This window comes from Canis lupus, chromosome 31, assembly GCF_011100685.1.
Source record: "Canis lupus familiaris isolate Mischka breed German Shepherd chromosome 31, alternate assembly UU_Cfam_GSD_1.0, whole genome shotgun sequence".
NCBI classification, from domain to species: Eukaryota; Metazoa; Chordata; class Mammalia; order Carnivora; family Canidae; genus Canis; species Canis lupus.
This window is the reverse complement of record NC_049252.1, coordinates 36,211,752-36,231,923: the sequence shown is the minus strand read 5'-3', so window position 1 is coordinate 36,231,923 and position 20,172 is coordinate 36,211,752. Positions and strand designations below refer to the sequence as shown.

Genomic DNA, 20,172 nt, shown 5'->3' with positions numbered 1-20,172 from the left:
GACTCGATCCCAGGACTCCGGGGTCATGCCCTGGGCCGAAGGCAGATGCTCAACCACGGAGCCACCCAGGTGCCTGCAAACACAGATTTGTTTCCCCAGGAAGTTGTTGTCTTTAACCCCCTAACTGACCTGGCATCACAGGCCTGGGCTCTGTGGCAGAGTTTACTTTGGGCTGGTTGTGTGAACAGGTGGGGAGCCTTGTCCCAGTTCTCCCTGGAATTTGAGCACGTGTGGGCTGAATGATGAGAACCCTTCACTTCTCACCGTGGGCCTCCTGATGGAGCTTCCGGTGCGGAGGCCTGACCCTGCCTCCTGCAGATTTGGGATAGTCCTGCTTAAATCGTGTTGCTTCGTGTCCTGATGTTTCTCGATTGGCTTCGGGAAATAGGATATGATGCTTCCAGATTACCCACGTGCCTGGCGTGTTGAGGAAGAAAAGAGGAGCGCTCTGCTCTGGAATTTGTCTTTGGCCAGTCAGGTAAAGCGGAGAACACCAAAAAAAAAAAAAAAAAAAAAAAAAAAAGCCTGAGGGTTTTGCCCAAGTCACCTGCATTTTTGCGTGGGAGCTGGAGGGGCTCTGTGTTCTGGGAGGCCAAGATTCGGCTTGTCTGCTCTCTGTTCTCCACCTGCTCCTGGCCATGCACTGCAGACAGAGCCTTAGACGTCAGTTTTTCCAGGCTCCTGCCTGGAAGTGACAGGCACCGAGCTCAAGACGAAATTGTGCAAAGTCTTCTCTGGTGGTTTTGCGAAGACGTGGGTTGGTTGTGATTGTGTTGTCAGGGGTGGATTGGTTTTGTGTGTGTGTGTGTGTGTGTGTGGTGTCCCTCTGCCCTCCCGATGCCTGCAAGTAAGTGTTGCTTGATTTGAATCCAAATGACAGGCTTGGCAGACAGATAGGATCTGGGTAAGTGACTTGTCATACCCTGCCCTGTCTCGGGCCACCTCTCTTGCTGCATAGACGGCGGCCTGGGGGAGCAGGAACTGGTGTTGTGGGAGTGGGTGTCCTGACCTGCCTGCGGGAGTTTCTCCGAGTCCTCCTCCGGCTCCATTCCCACTAATCCCCGAATAGGGTTGACACTCCCAGCCCACTGGCCTCTGGAGAGCAACAGCTTAGTGGCGCTCTTCCGCCCCTGCCTGCCGAGGGAGACCACTTCTCGGCCCGTCCCTGGGGCTTGAGGACGCGCTGGATGGGAGTTAATCGAGCCTGGCACCTTCCACGCAGACGGGATTCCCTGTGGATGGAGGCAGGAGCTCCTCCCAATTGAAGCTCTGCTCCAGTTTTGAATTTTAAGCCTGGAAAGAGGGGGACGCCTGGGTGGCTCAGCGGTTGAGCGTCTGCCTTTGGCTCAGGGCGTGGTCCTGGGGTCCTGGGATCGAGTCCTCGCAGGGAGCCTGCTTCTCCCTCTGCCTGTGTCTCTGCCTCTCTGTATGTCTCTCATGAATGAATGGATGAAATCTTAAAAAAAAAAAAAAAAAAAAGACTGGAAGGAACCCTAAACCCTGGTAGCAGAGCACCTCCTGTCTGCTGCGGAGGCTTGCCCGGGCTGCCCTGGCTCCTGGGCAGGGGTCAGTGTGGCCCGCCCTCATCCATTGTCACATTCCGCCATGGGCAGCAAGTTCAACTTGGCGACCCAAATGCTCCCTTAATTGAGGCACAGATGCAAAGGGTGAAAGGGCGATGTTGTTTCACCTGCTGCCCTAACCACGGGGCTCGTATCTCCCGGCAGCCGAGGGCCGATGGGGAACCTGCGGCCTCTCTCTCCTTGCACCCTGGACCACCAGCGACCGTGGCAGACGGGCCCCTGGCATTCCAGCCCTCGCTCCAGAAGCATTTGTAAATCAGGCAGGATGGTGACTTGGGGGGGACACCCAAGCCCTCGCTGCTGCGCCAGCTGGTCGGACAGATGCCAGGTGCCTAGGGAGCACAGGCGAGCTGCCCCGAGAGCTTCGAGAAAGTCTGCGCGCTCCCCACACCCCCCAGTGCAGACGCCGTAGGTTTCCACAGGCTCCCCAGGTCGCTTCTCCCCAGTGAGGAGCCCGCAGAGGCACACCTGTCCCTGCGCCAGCCGCCTGTCAGCCCCCTCTCCCCGCCACCGGCGACACGTGTCCTCTCTGGTGCCGCCAACACCGGATTCCCGTTGATCTGGTGACAGTTCAGTCACGGAGCACAGGAAGCCGGCTCAGTCACCAGACTGGAAACTAATACCCCGTTATCCAAAGGCAGCAGCAGAGGTTCTCCCTCCAGAGCCCCTGCGCTCCTGTGAACGTTCATGGGTGGTTTGTGGCGCTCATCAGGGACCCCAGCCGTGGTGGTGCGCACCCCCAACCCCCCCCCAGCGGCTCTGGAAGCCAGGGTGGCCCTGCCTCCCAAGGCTGCTGCTGCTGCCGCCCCTGGACCACACGTGGGGAGCAGTGGTTCCCGAGCGAGGGCCATGTCCTGTGGCTGGTGTTGTGGACTTGTCTAGAAACGGGCCCGCCCAGCTTGGCTGAGGGCCCTGAGTTAGGAGGGTCACCCAAGCCGTTTGTTGCTTTAGTCGTTTGCCTGAGGATTTTTTTTTTTTCCGGAGGAATGTTCTCCATGCAAATGACCGAGACTGTGGGACAATTTGTGGTCTTTGTGTTAACTAAAAAAATAAAAAAGACGCCGCCGCGTGAACTTACAACGTGTTATTAATAGCTCTGACTCGTATATGAGCTTTGACATTTTAAAAAGTAAACAAAGCGACAGGACTTTACAGCTTTCCGATTTCCCCACGAGCTTTGAGTGGCGCTCACAAACATCTGAACTCCTTGAGCGGCGTCTGTGGCCACAGCGTAGGAGGCCAGCTGGGCTGGGGAGACCGTGAAGGTGACTTTGGGCCCGGGCCATGGACTTAACCCGTCGCCTTTGGGCTGCTCAGACATTCGGGGTTCTCTCCCGTGTGGGGCCCTCCCATGGGTCGTTCCTTTCGTCTCGAGCACTTCATTAACCTTTCTCCTTCTTGAACTTGTGTGAACCTGCAGGTCTCGGGGCTCAGGTCCCCGATCCTCCCCTTTGGAGAGGATGCTGTCCCCGCCCCCACCCAGGCCACCTGCTCTCGTCCCCTGCACCCTGTGAGCTCCGGGGATGGTGAGCCAGCCCGGAGCCCTGTGTGTGCAGACACAGCCACCTCGGTGCCCTGCACAAGGCTGGCTCCAGAGCTGGCTGGGAGCCCGAGGTGGCTGCGGGTGGGGGTGCGGGTGGGGGTCGATGAATGACAGGCCCCAGCAGAAACCTGTCTCTGGCGGGGGAGGAACCGTGGCGACGTGCTTCACCCCGTCTGGACGCAGGCCTTCCCCTGCTTGGGAGCCGGCCAAGCCCGGGCAAAACAAGCTGTTTAATGTGCTTTGTTTTTCACTTCGGAAGAATCAACAGTAAAGGAGGCGCACTGATGACTTTGCAAATTGTCAATATGAAACCCGGGAATAGGCGCCAGTTCCGGCTGTTCTTTGCCCTCGCCCATTCTCCCAAAGAGACAGGAATTGAGGAGAAGGAAGAGTGGGTGTAGTGTTAACGTCAACTAAAAGGCAGCCAAAGCTAACTTCCATTCCCATCGGCCAGGTCGTGGGTTGCTGGGGGGGGGGGTGGGGGGCTCCTTGAGCGCAGAGGAAGCTGGAAGGCAGCTCTGGGGCTGTGTGACCTCAGGGCCAGCCCGATGCCCTCTCTGTGCCTCGTCTGTAAAAGCGGACGGCTGTGGGCTCAGCCTGGAAAACAGATCCCTCTCCGGGTGGGGTGCGGTTCTGTGTGAGGTGTCTAGCAAATAGCCAGCGAAGGTGGGCTGTTATCTTGTAAAGTCTCCCTTTAAAAAAAAAAAAAAAACAAACTTGGGATCTCTGGGTGGCTCAGTGGTTTAGCGCCTGCCTTTGGCCCAGGGCATGATCCCGGAGTCCCAGGATCAAGTCCCGCGTCGGGCTCCCTGCATGGAGCCTGCTTCTCCCTCCTCCTGTGTCTCTGCCTCTCTCTGTGTGTATCTCTGATAAATAAATAAATAAAATATTAAAAAAAAAAAACTTTTAATTTTTTTCCTGCTTTTAGATACATAGAAAAGTTGCAAAAAGAATTCAGAGTTCCCATCTATGCCTCACCCGGCCTCACATAACCACCTTGCACCATCAGAACCCAGAAGTTAACATTGGCACAATGTTACCGTAATTCCTTGGTGCCGTGATACTAATAATGTGACATGGAGGAAATTACCGCTGGCACAGAGCCCCGAACTGGAGGCCCTACTGGAATTGCAGCCCGTCTACCGCATCCTTTCATTATCCTCGCATTGTTCCAGAATCCCATCAGGTGCCACATGGCACTGAGCCACGCCTTCTCCCCCCGCCTTGCAAAGTCTGTAAGGGTTCCGCAGTCTTGTTTGTCCCCACCTTGACAACTCCAAGCCGAGGGGGGGGCCGGGAATCGATGGTTATTATTTTTGCCAAATGTCCCTCAATGTGGTGCTTTCGCGGGCCTGGGATGAGGTTCGCCAAACCCCGGAAGTGATGTGTCCCTATTAAATGTCCTGGATTGTGGGTCTGTGACATCAGGGGACTTAGCACTGGGACATTGGCCTTGATCCCTTGGTGTGGGCGGTTCCTGCCTGGGTTTCTTCCCTGCACCGTGCGCCTCTTCTTCCGTCATCACCCCCTTTGGTGGGAGCAGGTAACCTTGGGGAGCCACCTGTTGTCACCCCCTTGGTGCTGAGCAGGTAACCTCGGGGAGCCACCCCGTCATCACCCCCTTGGTGCTGAGCCAGGTAACCTTGGGGAGCCACCTGTCATCGCCCCCTTGGTGCTGAGCACGTAACCTTGGGGAGCCACCCCATCGTCGCCCCCTTGGTGCTGGGCAGGTAACCTCGGGGAGCCACTCCGAGGCTGTTACTCCTCGACCTCCTGCTCCCCGGTTCGGCATCGGCCGCGCGTCTGTGCCGCTCGGTGACGGTTCTCTGCTCCTCCCCTCCGTCTCCGTGGACTCACTGCAGTTCCCCTGCGACAACGAGCGAGCGGCCGCCTCTCCTCCACGGACTCGGTGGCTTGCGTCCGTCCGTGTGGCCTCACGGATCTTTATTTTATCCTCCGGCTTCTACTCCGACGCCGTGGCTGCTGCCTCTGTGGCCCGAACTGCTCTCGTGTTGGCCTCTTGCGTTTTGCCATCGAGACGCACAAACGTATATCGACGTAGCGCTTCCATTCTTCATGATGCACAGCAGGTTTGTTCTAGACTCATCTTGTAATTTTTTTTTAATCTTCCGCTCTCCCAGCCCTGGGTTCAGCCCCTTCTCCAAGCAGCGCCGATGATGCCTCTATTGGAGGAGGGTTTAGAAGCCGAGGCCTGGGCATCGGACGTGCTCATCGCTGCTGGGCTCTCCTGGCTTCTAGACCCCTTGAGTGGGCAGAGCTAGGAAGTGAGTGTGAGTCCGTGGTTCTGTGCCGCTCGGTGTGTCTGTGCTGATACGTCAACTTCCAGTTCGAACAGCCGAGCTCGGTGTCAACTCCGTTTCTCACCTGTGTCCGTCCTCTCCCAGAGGAGGCGTCCGGCCTTCCTGCCTCTAACAGATTTGCTTATTTGGTCGCGTCTCGTGTACAGATAAAGTGGTCTCTGCGTTACTAACCCGCACCCCCGTGAGAGACACACGTTCTGACCTGGTTACGCCTCTGTGCCGTCAGGATGTTGCCCCCCCCCACAGTTTCTTGGGCTAGATCTGTGTTTTCCCACCCCTTTGGGGCGCGGGGGGGATGATGGCATCCATCGGTAATGCGGTTAGCTTCGTTCGTTAGCGTGTGTACTCCGTTGGGGGTTCCTCCCACATCCTGATTTTTTTTAATCCTTTATTTATTTATTTATTTATTTATTTTTATTTTATTTTATTTTTTTTATTTTTATTTTTTAATTTTTATTTATTTATGATAGTCACAGAGAGAGAGAGAGAGAGGCAGAGACACAGGCGGAGGGAGAAGCAGGCTCCATGCACCGGGAGCCCGACGTGGGATTCGATCCCGGGTCTCCAGGATCGCGCCCTGGGCCAAAGGCAGGCGCCAAACCGCTGCGCCACCCAGGGATCCCTAATCCTTTTTTTTTTTTTAAACCCATGATTTGGGATGCCACGTTTGTCATACACGAAGTTTCTACGTGCGTTCGGGGGTGCTCTGGACACACTGTTCTGGTGCACTGGGTCGTCGGCGCCTTCATGTACCTGCGCCCCACAGTTTGAGCTGCGCAGGTTCTTTTCCTTGTTCTTTTAGAAGATTTTATTTATTTATTCATGAGAGATGCAGAGAGAGAGGCAGAGACCCAGGCAGAGGGAGAAGCAGGCTCCATGCAGGGATCCCAACGTGGGACTCGATCCCGGGACTCTGGGATCATGACCTGGGCCAAAGGTAGATGCTCAACCACTGAGCCCCCCAGGTGTCCCCTGAGCTATGCAGGTTCTGTGGCGTGTTTTCACCTCACGTGGGGCCAGTCCTCCTTGCGCTTTCCTGCTTGTTTTCCTGGGGACTCCTGTGTGTCACTTACTTCCCCGTGAATGAAAAGTCCTGCTCTAGCCCGAGTGGGGTGGCGTCTGCACAGGGCCAGAGTCGTGAGCGGTGCGGGAGCTCGGGGTCGTCTCCCACTGCACGCTGGGCTTCCTGCAACCCGAGGATTGGGCCCTTTGGAAGGGAAAGGGAACCCCTGGGTCTTTATTTTAACTCGGTAATTCGTTTCCTTTGTGAGCGTGCCCCTTGACGTGACATTTCCCAGCAGAATCTTTTCTGGGTTTCAGTCCAGAAGGTGGCAGAGGTTGGAGGGGTGTGGGCCGCATCCATGGATCCCGAGGCCCCAGGGTGCTGCACCTGTAGCATAGGTGGCCACGACCACCCATGCTGGGCTCGGGGTGCTCTCAGCCTGCCGGCCCGGCCACCCCAGCCCTCACCCGGCCCCAATCAGGCTCCAGCCACGGAGAATGTCTGCGGAGCAGCCGGGTGACTTCATCGCTGTTGAGAAGTAGATCTCATTCTCCCCTGATGACTTGTAGGGGGTGAGATCGATGTCGCTAAAGCAGGGCGGGGTTGGAAGTGCCTAAGTGAGAACGTTCTGGGTCTTTAGGTTCACTCGTGGTCATCTGGAGGTCTTAAGAAATAGTCCCAGGATAACTTCACTGCTCGCTCATTTGCGCCGCACTTGCCAGAAGACCTTTGGTGCCATTTGGTACCATTTTATTCCTCTGCCCTCGATCGCGGCTCATGGTTGCAAACAGCTCACTCCAGTGGAGTCTGACACAGATGACATGGTGGGAAGTTGTGAGGTTGAATATATGTTTTTTGACCACCCAGTCGGAGCTTACAAGACTGTGAGGCACTTCTTACAGCATCAGGAAGGGTTTATCCCAGGGCTGTGTTGTCGGCGTAAGCGTTTGGCCTCCCACCAGAACTTATTTTTAAAAAGGCTGAGGGGCCCCTGGGTGGCTCAGCGGTTGAGCGTCCGCCTCTGGCTCAGGGCATGACCCCGGGGTCCTGGGATTGAGTCCTGCATCGGGCTCCCCACAGAGAGCCTGCTTCTCCCTCTGCCTGTGTCTCTGCCTCTCTCTGGGTCTCCATGAATAACTAAAATAAAAAATCTTAGAATAAAAGTAAAAAGGCCAAGGCTTGGTTGACTATCCCAGCTTTAGCCCTGATTTATTCTTTTATCAGACATCAGCCTTGTTGCCTGGTGTTCCTGTTAATTTAATTGTACCTCCCTCATTTGGAGAATTTTGGTTGCAAGAACCAAGATGCACACGGTGGACAAGCCATGGAAGAGTTTACTCGTGGGGTGTGGGTGGGGGCACAGAGCTGAAGGCAGAGCTGAACTGGGAGACGCTGGAGAGAGGGCAGGAGCCCAGCAGCCCCAAAGGTCCAAGAAGCAGGGTCTCGGGAACCCACTCCTTGGGCAAGGCCAGCAGGCTGGTTCATTTTTAGCTCAGGAATCTCAAATTCCAGGAAGAGGTGGCTGGCCCCTGGGGGGTTCCTGCCCCCTCACCACTTGGGTGGTGGGAGAGGAGAAGGGGTGTCCCCATGTGGAGCGGGGAGAGGTGATTCTCTAAAACCAGAGAGAGCGCCAGCTTTTGGCAAAGGAAGCGGAGGACAGAGCCCTCGAACCCTTGGCCAGATAGTGTGCTGGACCTCAGAGCCACCCAGCACCCTGCTCTTTCCTGAATACGTGAGCATTCAGAACCCCCCTTGCCATCTCCATCACCCCATCTCTGCTTTTGTCCCTGTGCTTCTTGCCCCCCATCCCGCTCTGGTAACTGACGCCAGCGCCGAGCACATTCTACCGCAAGCAGGTCCTCGGGCACATGGACTTAGCGGTAGCTGCCCACGGCTGCTGTTTAGGAGATTTAACTGGAAGGAGTCAGGTTACCTGTGCCCGGGTTTGCAGAGCTTTGTGGGGAGTATACGACGGTGGAGGAGGGCTGCCCCGTGCTGACCTGCCCTCATCGTGCCTCTCCTTCTGTTCCAGGGCCCACTGCTCCTGTCTTTCCAGGAGGACCCGCTGCAGCAGCCCCTGGAGCTGGCGGTGCAGCAAGTCTCCAGTGTGGCCAGGTCAGCCCACGAGAAGGTGAGCTGGAGCGTGGTCGCCCGCTGTGGAGCTTTCCCTGCCAAGGGAGCAAACTTCGAGCTGGGGTGGTGTGGGAGTGGGGGAGCGAAGTTATTTGGTTTTCAGATTATTGAAAATATGGACACCTTAAGAACCTTAAAAAAAAGAAAATTTGATCTATCAACTGACAAATGGATAAATGAAACATGGTAGCGCCGCACGGTGGACTATTATTTAGCCTTGAAAAAGGAAGGGGGTTCTGGTACCTGCCACATGCACGGGCCTTGGAGACACAGTGTGGAGTGGGAGCGGCTAGTCACAGAAGGCATGTCTCAAATGGCTTCATTTACGTGGCCTACCCAGGATGGCTGGATCCATAGAGATGGGAAGAAGGTTCGGGGTCGCCGGGCATTGGGGGTGGGGGGTGGAATGCAGAGTGACTGCCCCTGGGTGCAGGGTGGCTTTGTGGGGTGAGGATAATGGCCTCAAAGTGATGGCGGTGGTGTCGGACAAGTCTGCAAAATATGTTAAAAGCCATTGAATTGGGGGCGCCTGGGTGGCTCAGGCAGTCAGTTAAGCATCCGACTCTTGATTTCGGCTCAGGTCATGATCTCAGGGTCCTGGAATCGAGCCCCACATCGGTCTCCATGCTCAGCGGGGAGTCTGCTGGAGATTCTTTCCCTCTGCCCCTCCCTCTGTTCACTCTCATTCTCTCTCTCTCTCTTAGATAAATAAATGAATCTTAAAGGAAAAGCCATTTAATTTTACAGTTTATTTTTTTAGAAAGATTTTACTAATTTATTTGAGACAGAGAGAGAGAGAACAAGCCGGGAGGAGGGTCGGAGAGAGGGAGAAGCAGACACCCCACTGAGCAGGGAGCTTGATGTGGGACTGGATCCCAGGACCCTGGGATCATGACCTGAGCCGAAGGCAGATGCTTCACCGACTAGGCCCCCCAGGTGGCCCAAACTGTACAGTTTAAATGGGCAAATTAAATGCTATGTGAATCACATCTCAATAAAATGCTTACATTTGTGTGTATGTATCTGTACATGTGTATGTATGACACCTAGATTTGAGCCATCTGGATACTATGTAGAGTTCATTTTACAGTCAGGGGTTGTTCCTGGGCTGAAATGACTTATTAGACTGGTCAAATGCCATAAATAATTTATTTTATTTTTTATTTATTTATTTTTTCATAAATAATTTAAAAGATTTAAAAAATTTTTTATTTATTTTTTTAAAGATTTTATTAATTCATAGAGACACACACAGAGAGAGAGAGAGAGGCAGAGACACAGGCAGAGGGAGAAGCAGGCTCCATGCAGAGAGCCTGATGTGGGACTCGATCCAGGGTCTCCAGGATTACACCCTGGGCTGCAGGCGGCGCTAAACGGCTGCGCCATTGGGGCTTCCCAAGTTTTTTTTTTTTAATGAAAAGTATTGGGGATCCCTGGGTGGCTCAGTGGTTTGGTGCCTGCCTTTGGCCCAGGGCGTGGTCCTAGAGTCCTGGGATCAAGTCCCATGTCGGGCTCCTGGCATGGATGGAGCCTTTTTCTCCCTCTGCCTGTGTCTCTGCCTCTCTTTCTCTCTCTATCATGAATAAATAAATAAATAAATAATAAATAAATAAATAAATAAATGGAAAGTATCTGTTAAAAAAAAAAAAAAAAAAAAAAAAAAAACCTAAGAAACTTTCTCTGAAATACCAGGCTTGCCCTTGCTTCTACGTTTTACTGCCAGGTCTCACACGTGCCGTTGAGCAGACAGTGGGGCACAGCGTGTGGGCCCTGCTGGAGGGGGAGGGATTGTCAGCCCCACAACCCCGGCCCCGGGATTCTGCTCCTGTCCCCGCTGGAGGACAGATTGCGGCTCTGCTTCGTTCGCTTCACTACAGTTCAGGGCTCTGGGTGGGCCGGGGCTGTCTCTTCATCTTCCACTGACGGATAATGGAGTCATCTGCTCTCTCCCACCATAATGCGAAGCTGCAGTGAACTTGCGTGGTGGCCTCCCCTCCCTGACTCTGCAGGTGTGAGCAGGGGAGTCGATCGGGGGTGCACCCGGGGCTGCCAGGTGGCGGGTATGACCAGGTATTCCAGGATCCGTCACCAGAGCGCTGCTCCCCGGCAGCCTCGGAGGACGCTCCTGTCCTCCTACCCCTTGCCAATGCCGGAGGAGTCACCTGCTATATTATCCCTGTGACGAGCGTGGGGAAGTCTTTAGAATATATTGGGGTACGAGAGGAAGCTGACGGCAGCGACGCAGGATGTCGAGACCAGAATGGCCCACGAGGGCTGGAAGGGGCTGGGCCAGCAAGCAGGTGCCCAGTGCTTTTGTGAAACAGGGCGGTGGCGGGGGGTGGGGGTGGGTGGGAGGGTGCTGGGGGCAGCTGGCTGGGGGCCGCGGGCATCCTCTCTGTTACTGGCAGATGGGGACCGAGTCCCTTTGACAGTGCCCCTGGGGAGGAGGTGCGGAGCGCCCAGGGCTGGCCCCGAGGCCTAGAGGGGAAGCTGGGAGGCGGACTTAGCACTTGGCCATTTTTAGAGGCCTTGATGTTTAGTTGCCAGAAAAGCAAGTTTAGAAAGGGGATGGTGAAGCTGTGTTTATTTATCTTTTTAAGATCTTTCTTATATTTTAAAGATTATTTATTTGAGAGAGAGAGAGAGTGCGTGCATGAGTGAGCGAGAGAAAGAGCACGGGGGTGGGGTAGAGGGGCAGAGGGGGAGAGAGAAAATCTCAAGCAGACTCCATGCTGAGCGCAGAGCCCCATGTGGGGCTCGAACCCACGACCCTGAGATCCTGGCCTGAGCTGAAATCAAGAGCCGGGCGTCCCACGGACGGACCCACCCAGGTGCCCCTAACTGTGTTTATTTTAAGACCATCGCAGAAATGGTGCGTCCTCATTAAAAAGCTAAATGCAGCGTAGCCGCCCGCCCCCCTCGTCCTCCTTCCCCTGCCCGCTGCCCGCAGCGTGTTCTCGGAAGCTGCCCACCTCCCGCAGGTAAGTGGCAACGCACACTCGGGATCTTGTTTCATTTTACGGGTTTCTTCATAGTGCTTGACTTTTACGTGTTGGGTTTTCTTGGCCAAATGAGGACACGGGAGCGCGTCATGGCCTTGTCACGGCTGTGGGTTGAGCTGTCCTTGGGGCAGGCCGGTGGCCAGTCGGGTGTCATGCCCCGGCCTCCCCGAGTGGGTCCGGGTGGGGGGCCGAGTGCCACGGTGGCCTTCCAGCCCGCAGCCCACGCACCCCCCCCCCCCGGTGGGCGGCCCCCCTGATGGGATCTGCCTGCTGTCGGGCTACGGGAACTTGGGCGGAGGTCGCCGCCGAGGCCGTGGGCCCAGCATCTTGGCTGACCATGGCACGGTTGAGGGCGCCGTTTTGGGGAGGCATCGAGCCAGAGTTTCTCCTGCAACGTGTCCCCGGAGGGAGGTTTCTTAACACCTGTGCGTCAGCGGAAGATGGGGACAAGCCACGGCCTCTCCTATGGCTCCAGGCCCTCATGTTCTCCGGACCGCTGCATCGGGCAGGACGCTTCCAGCAACCGAGTCACCCTCCTTCATTTAGGATCTACCCCCCTCCCCACCCTCTGCCCCCACATCGGGGTTTCAGGCGTCTTGAACCCTCCGTCCACCCCGTCATGCTTTTTCTGTGCTCCGCAGAGTTCTCAAGGAGGGGAGTCAATAATGCCACCCACATGGGGCCTGCAAACCAAGGTCGGAAAGAAATACAGATGCGTGGTTTCCAGGGAGTCACCCTCCCCTTCCTCGGCTCACTCCATACGATCAGCCCGTATCTTTCTCCTCTCCCTGACTCAGCCCTGACAAGGGACGTGTGGATGGCACCTGAGCCAGTGACAGGGACACGTCCAGCCTGGACCACGGGCGTGGAGTACGTAATCCCGTCTTTGGCCATCTGGATGGGAGCGGGGATCCCGTTCTCCCTCTGGGACCCCCTGCTTCCCGTGGGGTCGTGAGTCTCTCTGCAGGGCCGCCAAGGGATAGAGCCGGGCCTGCCCTGCCCCCTGGGTGCCCCGTCCTTGACTTTTTCCTGCAGAGCCTGAAGACTCCCATATGCCAAAGCAACGCCTTGGCAGAGATCTGGTTCATCGGCACCTCCCGCCCCCGTGTCCTACATGGGGTATGAGGACTTGCGTGGCCGGAAGCAGCATGGGGCGCCTCGCAGAGCCCGTGATGGGTGCCGAGCGCACGCCCTGCCCAGGCTTGGCTGGCCGGAGCAGCGTGACTTGTCGTGCTCTGATGCCGACACTGTCGGCTTTCTCTTCCACGCCATAACCGATTCTCTGGACACCCATGGGTGCTCAGTAACTCTAATTCCATCCTCTCACTGACCCCCTAGGGTCAGCCAGGCCCCGCAGGCTAAGGGCGCAGCCCCACGCGGCTGCCCCCTTCAGATGCCAGTCCCTCGTACTTATGGCCAAGCAGCCTCAGAGTCAGGGTATCCCCACCCCGCCTCAGCTTTGAGTTTGCTCATGGAACTCAGGAAAACAGTTTACTTCCTATTAATGGCTCGTAATATGGGAAACAACTCAAGAAGAGCCAGAGGGGAGAGAGGCGAGGTGTAGGGGAGGGGCCCTGGGCTGCGGTCAGGCCACCCTCCCAGCACCTCCTCGTGCACACCGACCCGGAAGCTCTCCGGACCCCATTGTTCAGGGTTTTTTAGATTTTATTTATTATTTATTTATCTGGGAAGAAGCCCAGACGTTTATCCCTGACGGCAAGCCCTGCAGGTGTTGTGGGTCGTGGGTTTTCCCACAGGGCGGCTGTGCTGGCCTTGGGGGGGCATCTCTCCTGGCGGTGACTGGAAGCATCCCCATCACTTGGCTCGCTGCAGGCGGGCGCAGCTGGCGTGGGCGGGAGGCAGGACCCAGGCCGTCCCGGCGGGGCACTCTGCGCCGAAGCCATCACCTTTACACTCTCCTCCAGGGGCCCCTCTGCCGTCTCGTCCAGTCTCAACATGCTCTGAATAGATTTATTTCTCCCAGACTGTAATTACCCTCTTACACAAGAGCCAACGAGTTTCTACCTACGTTCTCTTTCCGCCCGTCCTGGGAGAGGTTAGCTCCAGAATGTCTGACCCAGAAAAGGAAAACCTTTATTTCTACATCGCAAGTGGCCTGCGAGCCAGCTCTTGTCCCTCGGGATGTCACAACGGCTCTTCCGCGGCATGTCCGTGGACTCATCAGAAGCGATTCCGTGGAGGCCGGAGGTCGTACGAGGGTCATGTGGGGACTCACGCAGGGTGAACCGGGGTTTGGGAGTCGTGCTGCGACAGGCACCCACCGAGAAAGCCACGCGTGCCTGTCCCTTAGGGAGCGCGGTGTGTCTCTCTGGGCGACACGGTGTTTATGGCGAAGGCTTGCCGCGGAAAACAAGGGCCCCACTTGGCGCTGGAAGCAGTCTTTGGAGACTAGGAGTGATGTTGGCTTTCTTGGGGTGAGGCCAGGTGTCCTGGGAAAAGCATTCATTATCTCTGTCTGCAGTGCCATTCGTAAATAAGTAGAGGCTTCTAATGGTATAATGATCGTCCTTAGGTTACGGGTTTAAATAGACGTAATAACCCACCCAGCGCGGAGAAAGGCCCAGCTCGGAAGCCAGGGAGACGCTGGCTGGATCTGGGCTTGTTTGGGCACTTCCTTCTGTCTCTGAGCCGGAGGTTGGGCGTCTGCAGAGGGTGCTTCCCTCCCTGGCCGCCTGGTGGGGAGAACGAGGGCCCGCCCGGGCCACGGGTCCTGAGGCTGTCAGGTGCGAGCAGCCACGGGCCCTGTCCCTTTCTTGTCGCTGCTGCTCATATTCCTCTGCTGGAACCAGTATCACGCCCATTGTACAGAGGAAGAAACTGAGGCGAACAGGAGGCTCGGTCATTGGCCCAGGTGGCTAAGAGCTACAAAGTGGTAGAGGCTAGAGTGGAACCCAGTCGGCCTCCGGAGACAAGCTGACCCCTGTGACACCATCGTCAGTGCTGCGATTCCTCGTCACATTTCTACCATTGTATCGCCTGTGCTCCCACCTCCGCCCGACGGTGAAAGACACAACAGGGGAAGAGGATCGAGCACCAGGGACACGAACCCACCTTTGCTTCTGTAGAACCACAGCAACCAACCAAACTCCTATGCAATTGCATGGAATCTCCCCCAGAATCTGCAAGGGTCGGGGAACCCCGCCGCTGATACTGGGTGTGCAACATGTACTGTATCTTTTTTTTTTTTTTTCCTCTAACTAAGGCTGGTTAACAGCCTGCGAGTGTCTGGCATCCCCTGTGCTCTCTCCAGACCTCGGGGCCCCCCGACCCCCACCTTGGTTTGCAGAGGTGGCTTGATTCTGGGTTGTCTGGCAAATAGGAAGTATGATTGATTTTTTTTTTTTTTTTTTTTTTTTTTTTTTTTTGCTTTGCATGACTTGAAATTCCAGGTGTCACATTAGCCTGGTATTTATGCTAAAATGCTAACAGGTTGTGAAATTGTTTTGTCCCTGGTCTTTCCGAAGGCAGCTATGGAGATGTCTCATTGGAGGCGCCCTGCCCTCTGAGACCCAGCGTGGATGCCACCGTGGGATGGGAGCCGTGCCTCCCTGGAACTCCACCTGTTTGGGTTGCTGTGCTGAGTTCTGGGGCTGAGTCATCCCCGGGGTGCAGCCTGACTTCGCCTGGAGAAGACAGGGTAGAGGACCCACAGACAAGCTGGAGTTTTGTCTGTGTGTTGGACTACTGAGCAGTCGCATTCAGGGTAGGCGTGACAGTGACCCAGCCCCAGACGGGGGCACTAACAGGGAAACACCCAGTTCCCTCCTGCCTTCATTCCAGAGGGAATGGCATGCGTATGTCTTTTCATACATAGAGTTGATGAAAGAGAATGGCATGTTCACAAACAGATTTTTAAGCCAAGGAGTGCCCTCAGTAATCCACATTCCCTGATAACCATACTCCTGGGAGGGTGATAGTACTGGGAAGCCTTATTGTTCATTTTATTTTTTTATTTTACATTTTTAAAAAAGATTTTATTTATTCATGAGAGAGACAGAGAGAGAAAGACACACACACGTGCACACACGCACACACAGAGGCAGAGGGAGAAGCAGGCTCCCTCTGGGGAGCCCGATGCAGGACTCGATCCCAGGACCCCGGGGTCATGACCTGAGCCAAAGGCAGATGCTCAACCGCTGAGCCACCCGGGTGCCCCTTATTGTTCATTTTAAAATGTCCTGGAAAGAGGAGGGCTGGGGGGTGTTGCTGGAATGGAACGTCCGAGCCCGTGTGGTCCACGGCAAACCTCTCGATGCGATAAAGTAGAGCATCGACCCACCTTGTTTCCGGTATTTTTCATCTTTCCCTGTGCATACAGGATTAACTTCATAGATGTTCTGATCATAATTAGGTGTAATGGATTTGGATTTTACTTTTTTTTTTTTTTTTTTGGATTTTACCTTTTAAATTGAGTCTCGGGGCGCCTGGGTGGCTCAGTCGGTTAAGCTTCCTACTCTTGATTCTGGCTCAGGTCATAATCTCAGGGTCATGAGACTGAGCCCCACGTCAGGCTCCGTGCTCATCACGGAGTGTGCTGGAGATTCTCTCTCTCCCTCTGCCCCTCCTTCCTGCTCATGCCCTCTACACAGACAATAAATAAAATCTTTAAAAAAAAAAAAGCTGAGCCTCTACTCCAGAGTAGACACAATCGTTTACATCAGCTTGGCGCTGTCTGCAGGAATATTTACAGAGGCTGAGTCTAGATAGCAGCGTTGGGAGCTTTGAAGAAGGGGGCTTTCCTTCCCTTTCATTTTGGGCTTCTTTCTCCAGGATTGTTATAAAGCTTGGTTACAGTGAGAGCGATTCAGTGACATCAGCCCTTTAGATGCATTTTCATGGCTGTGTTCCTAGTTCTTTTGGGGACAGGAGTAATTAAATTATTTCCAGGTCTCTGGAGTGTTCCAAGAGGAGAAGGAGCTGAGGCAGCCATGTGAGAAGCTGACTTGAAAAGGAACGTGGAAATGCAGTGAGATTTGAAGATATTACAGGCCTTTCTCTGGGGACCATTAGCGAAATTCAGGACTCCCTAGGCCTGGCCTTCTTTGCCCCCAGGTCTAAACAAAGGAAAACTGTTTCAAGATAAGACCTATTTGCATAAATATGTGACTATTTGAGCTTTGGTCTTGAAGCTGGAGAAAGCACAGGAAGGTGAATGAGGCCTCCCCCACCCCTCACTGATCTGCCTGCGCAGGTTACGGTGACGGTGACGGTGACCGGTGCTTGTCTTCGCATTCCTATGATGCTTCCCTCCTGGCCTCCTCCTGGCCTTCTCTCATGATCCGAGGCGTGGGCCAGGTCTCCACCTTAGGGGCCCTCACTCCATGACGTCCATTCTCCATAAATGCTCTCTTCTGTAGAGAGGAGGGGGATTTATCTGGAATACACACAGTTTAGCTTTCTGTTGCCACGATTTTGAAATGGGTTATGTAGCTGCAGACTTGTCTGCTCACTTTGGAAGAAAGTGAGCATAAAGCAGGTGGGTTCATGGCTGGCTGTCTTCGTGGGAGCCCCTTCTTATGCTCCCAGATGCTGGCTTTGTGGGGTCCTGCCCTGGGGCCACACGTTCACGTCTGTTCTCGGAGAAGTGCTCAGTCCTACTGCAGACACTAGATGCTGTTTCTGCTTAACTTTAAAAATCCGGCCTCGGTATCAGAGTAGATCAGCAGGGAGCCCGAGCACTGAGGATTGAATAGCCCTACTTCAACAGCTCAGTGTGATCGGGATGCTCTGAGGAGCTCACTGGAAAACCTCAGAAGGGACCTTCATAAACAGGTGTGTTTTGGAAGGGGGGTGACTCTGGGTCAAGATCAGGGTCTCTATCCGTTCATCGTACTTAGGCCGATGTCAGCCCCTTGGGTAGGCAGGCGAGCGGAAAGGGTCTGTTGAGCCTTGCATCCTGCTGCCCTAGGAGGGGGTCCCCTGTGTGGTGGTGACGGCTCGCCACCATTTACCAGGGTTGAGAGAATTTAATCTCCCTCGTGGATAACACCTTAATGCACTAAAAGAAGATTACTTATTTTTAAAGCCTTTCCATTTTGTTCTTGTCCATTTGGCAGATGAAGCATTATTATTCCCAGGGTGGCCAGGGGCGGGGGCCAGCCTGGACGAGGATTGGGCCCCCAGTCGTCATCCCTCCAGTGGGGCTCCCAGCAACAGTGTTAGCAGAGTTTCATTGGGCCGTGCTGTAACGTTAGGGCAGGCGGTAGTTAACCTTTCCTGCCAAGTGCTGCAGGAGACCAAGGAACAGGTGGTCGTGTGACAGGCTTTATGAAGGGGGTCGGGACCCCTAGGGCCGGGAAGACCCTCCAGCGGGTCTCGGGGAGAGGACATTGGGACCCATGGATGCTCCGTTTTTACTGTTGCATTTAGACTTTCTCGATGTGACTTGAACGGGAGTTGTGACCTTCGGGAGTCTTGGGTTCTACAAGTTTTAAAGTCTTTTAAGTCAAAATCTGCTTGTTTGTTTATTTGCTCTCAGTCAAGTGCTTAGTCTAACTGCACATTCCAGGGGTGGGGTAGGAGGGAAGCTTTTTGTGGAGCTCGATATAAAGGACAACCAACTCCTCCTTGCTCAGGAACACTGCTGAAGCCGTGGGATTTTTTTTTTTTTTGAAGCCGTGGGATATTATTGGTAAAAATTAATTAGCTCAGCAGGGAAGGTTCCAAAGACGAACCAGAACTAAAGGGGTCATCCTCCGCTGCTTCACTCGGGCCTGCGCCGCCGAGCCTTGGACAGCGAACGTTCTCTGTGTCCTGTCGTTTGTGTTTGTAGCTCGTCTGGCACGAAAATATGTTCCTCCAGAAAGGGTTGTTTATGGAGCATTTATTTTTAAAATGAATAGATGACATTTCTTATACAAACATTTTTTTTTTTTTTTTGTTCCAACCTTTTGTGAACTCGGGAAAGGCAATAACATGAAGATACGTAAACGCACGCACGTAGCTCAGGCTTCTGCGAGCGCCCTTGCCAGGACGGGTGAGGCCAGCGTGGTGCAGTGTCTGCCGGTGTGCAGAGAAGGCGACACTTTTTCTCCTTCTGTGCCAGTGAGGCATCCCACGGTGGACGCTGGGAACGGACCCCGCCCCCCCTCCCCACCCCGTGCTGGGGGGCCCGCAGCATCTGGGTCAGGTCTTCCTGGGGGTGGCGGGTGTGCAGATGGGCCCAGGGTGCAGAGGCTCTGGCCACGGGGCCGTTGGGGGCGGGGAGGAAGGAGTTAGCTGGGGCTGAGAAGGAGGAACGGGGGCAGATGTCCTAGCCTGAACTTGGAGGAATGGCAGGCCCGACAGAGGAACTATTTGGATAATATTTCCACTTGGTCTTTTATTTTAGATTCTGATAAATCCACCAGAGAATTAAAGAATGTTCTTTTCCTACCCAAGTGACAGCCGGCAGTGTTCCCCGGGGGGTCCCTTCTGTCTTAGGCTTCGCCTCATGATGACTTGGCTCTGGCCAGGCACACTGGCCACCTGCTGGCCACCCGCCAGCCCCACCCCCTAGTACCCTTCCAGCCTGAGCGCACCTGGCACCTGGCACCTGGCTCGTTGTCGTCCCCGGGGGCTTGCTCGGCATCCTGCCAGGGCAGGGGTGACCCCTCATTCTATAAGATGCTCTCCTACAGAGGATTCTGTGGCAGAAACTTGATATTCCTCTGTTCGGCAACAGCTCTCTCTAAAACGCTTTGTGATTTTTATCGGGAATATGGTCTGGTTTTATTCCTGGTGTAATTACTTGCCTTGGTCGTACAGGTCCTTAAGCGAACTCACTTTATAATGCTATTTTTGTTCAGGCTGTGTAATTTCCTAAATGTTTTAATATTTTATATGTTCTCTGAATTATCCCCACATCTTCGGAAACCGCAGTGGGCTGAAAATTATATAGATAGAAACAACCTATTGTGTCCCGCGTATATCTTTATTTTTTATTTTATTTATTTGTTTGTTTATTTATTAAAAGATTTTATTTATTTATACATGAGAGACACAGAGAGGCACAGACACAGGCAGAGGGAGAAGCAGGCTCCATGCAGGGAGCCCAACGTGGGACTCGATCCTGGGTCTCCAGGATCACACCCTGGGCTGAAGGCAACGCTAAACCACTGAGCCACCCAGGCTGCCGCTACCGCGTATATTTTTATTTATTTATTTATTTTTTGCTTATAAAAATCTATCACTTGTTTTCTTTCTAAGGCTCTTTTTTTTTTAAGATTTTATTTATTTATTCATGACAGACACACAGAGAGAGGGGCAGAGACACAGGCAGAGGGAGAAGCAGGCTCCCTGTGGGGACCCGATGCAGGGACTCGATCCCAGGACCCCGGGGTCACGCCCTGGGCCCAAGGCAGATGCTCAACCACTGAGTCACCCAGGTGTCCCTCTAAGGCTCATTTTTAGAGAGAGGAGATGCTAATGACTCTCACTCCCTACGAAGGTGGACATATCTGGGGAATTTTAAATCCGCTGGTTGGGGGATGACTCCGGGGTCCCGGGATCGAGTCCCGCATCGGGCTCCCTGCATGGAGCCTGCTTCTCCCTCTGCCGGTATCTCTGCCTCTCTCTGTGTCTCTCA

The 20,172-nt window shown here is 54.4% G+C and overlaps 1 protein-coding gene across 1 annotated transcript in view; it reads left to right on the top strand.

Moving 5' to 3' along the window:
* The window catches only part of C2CD2 (C2 calcium dependent domain containing 2), a 57,288-nt gene that overhangs the window by 2,121 nt on the left and 34,995 nt on the right, over positions 1–20,172 (top strand). The window contains 1 exon segment of the mRNA XM_038581546.1: positions 8,483–8,581. Coding sequence (XP_038437474.1) covers positions 8,483–8,581 — 99 coding nt within the window.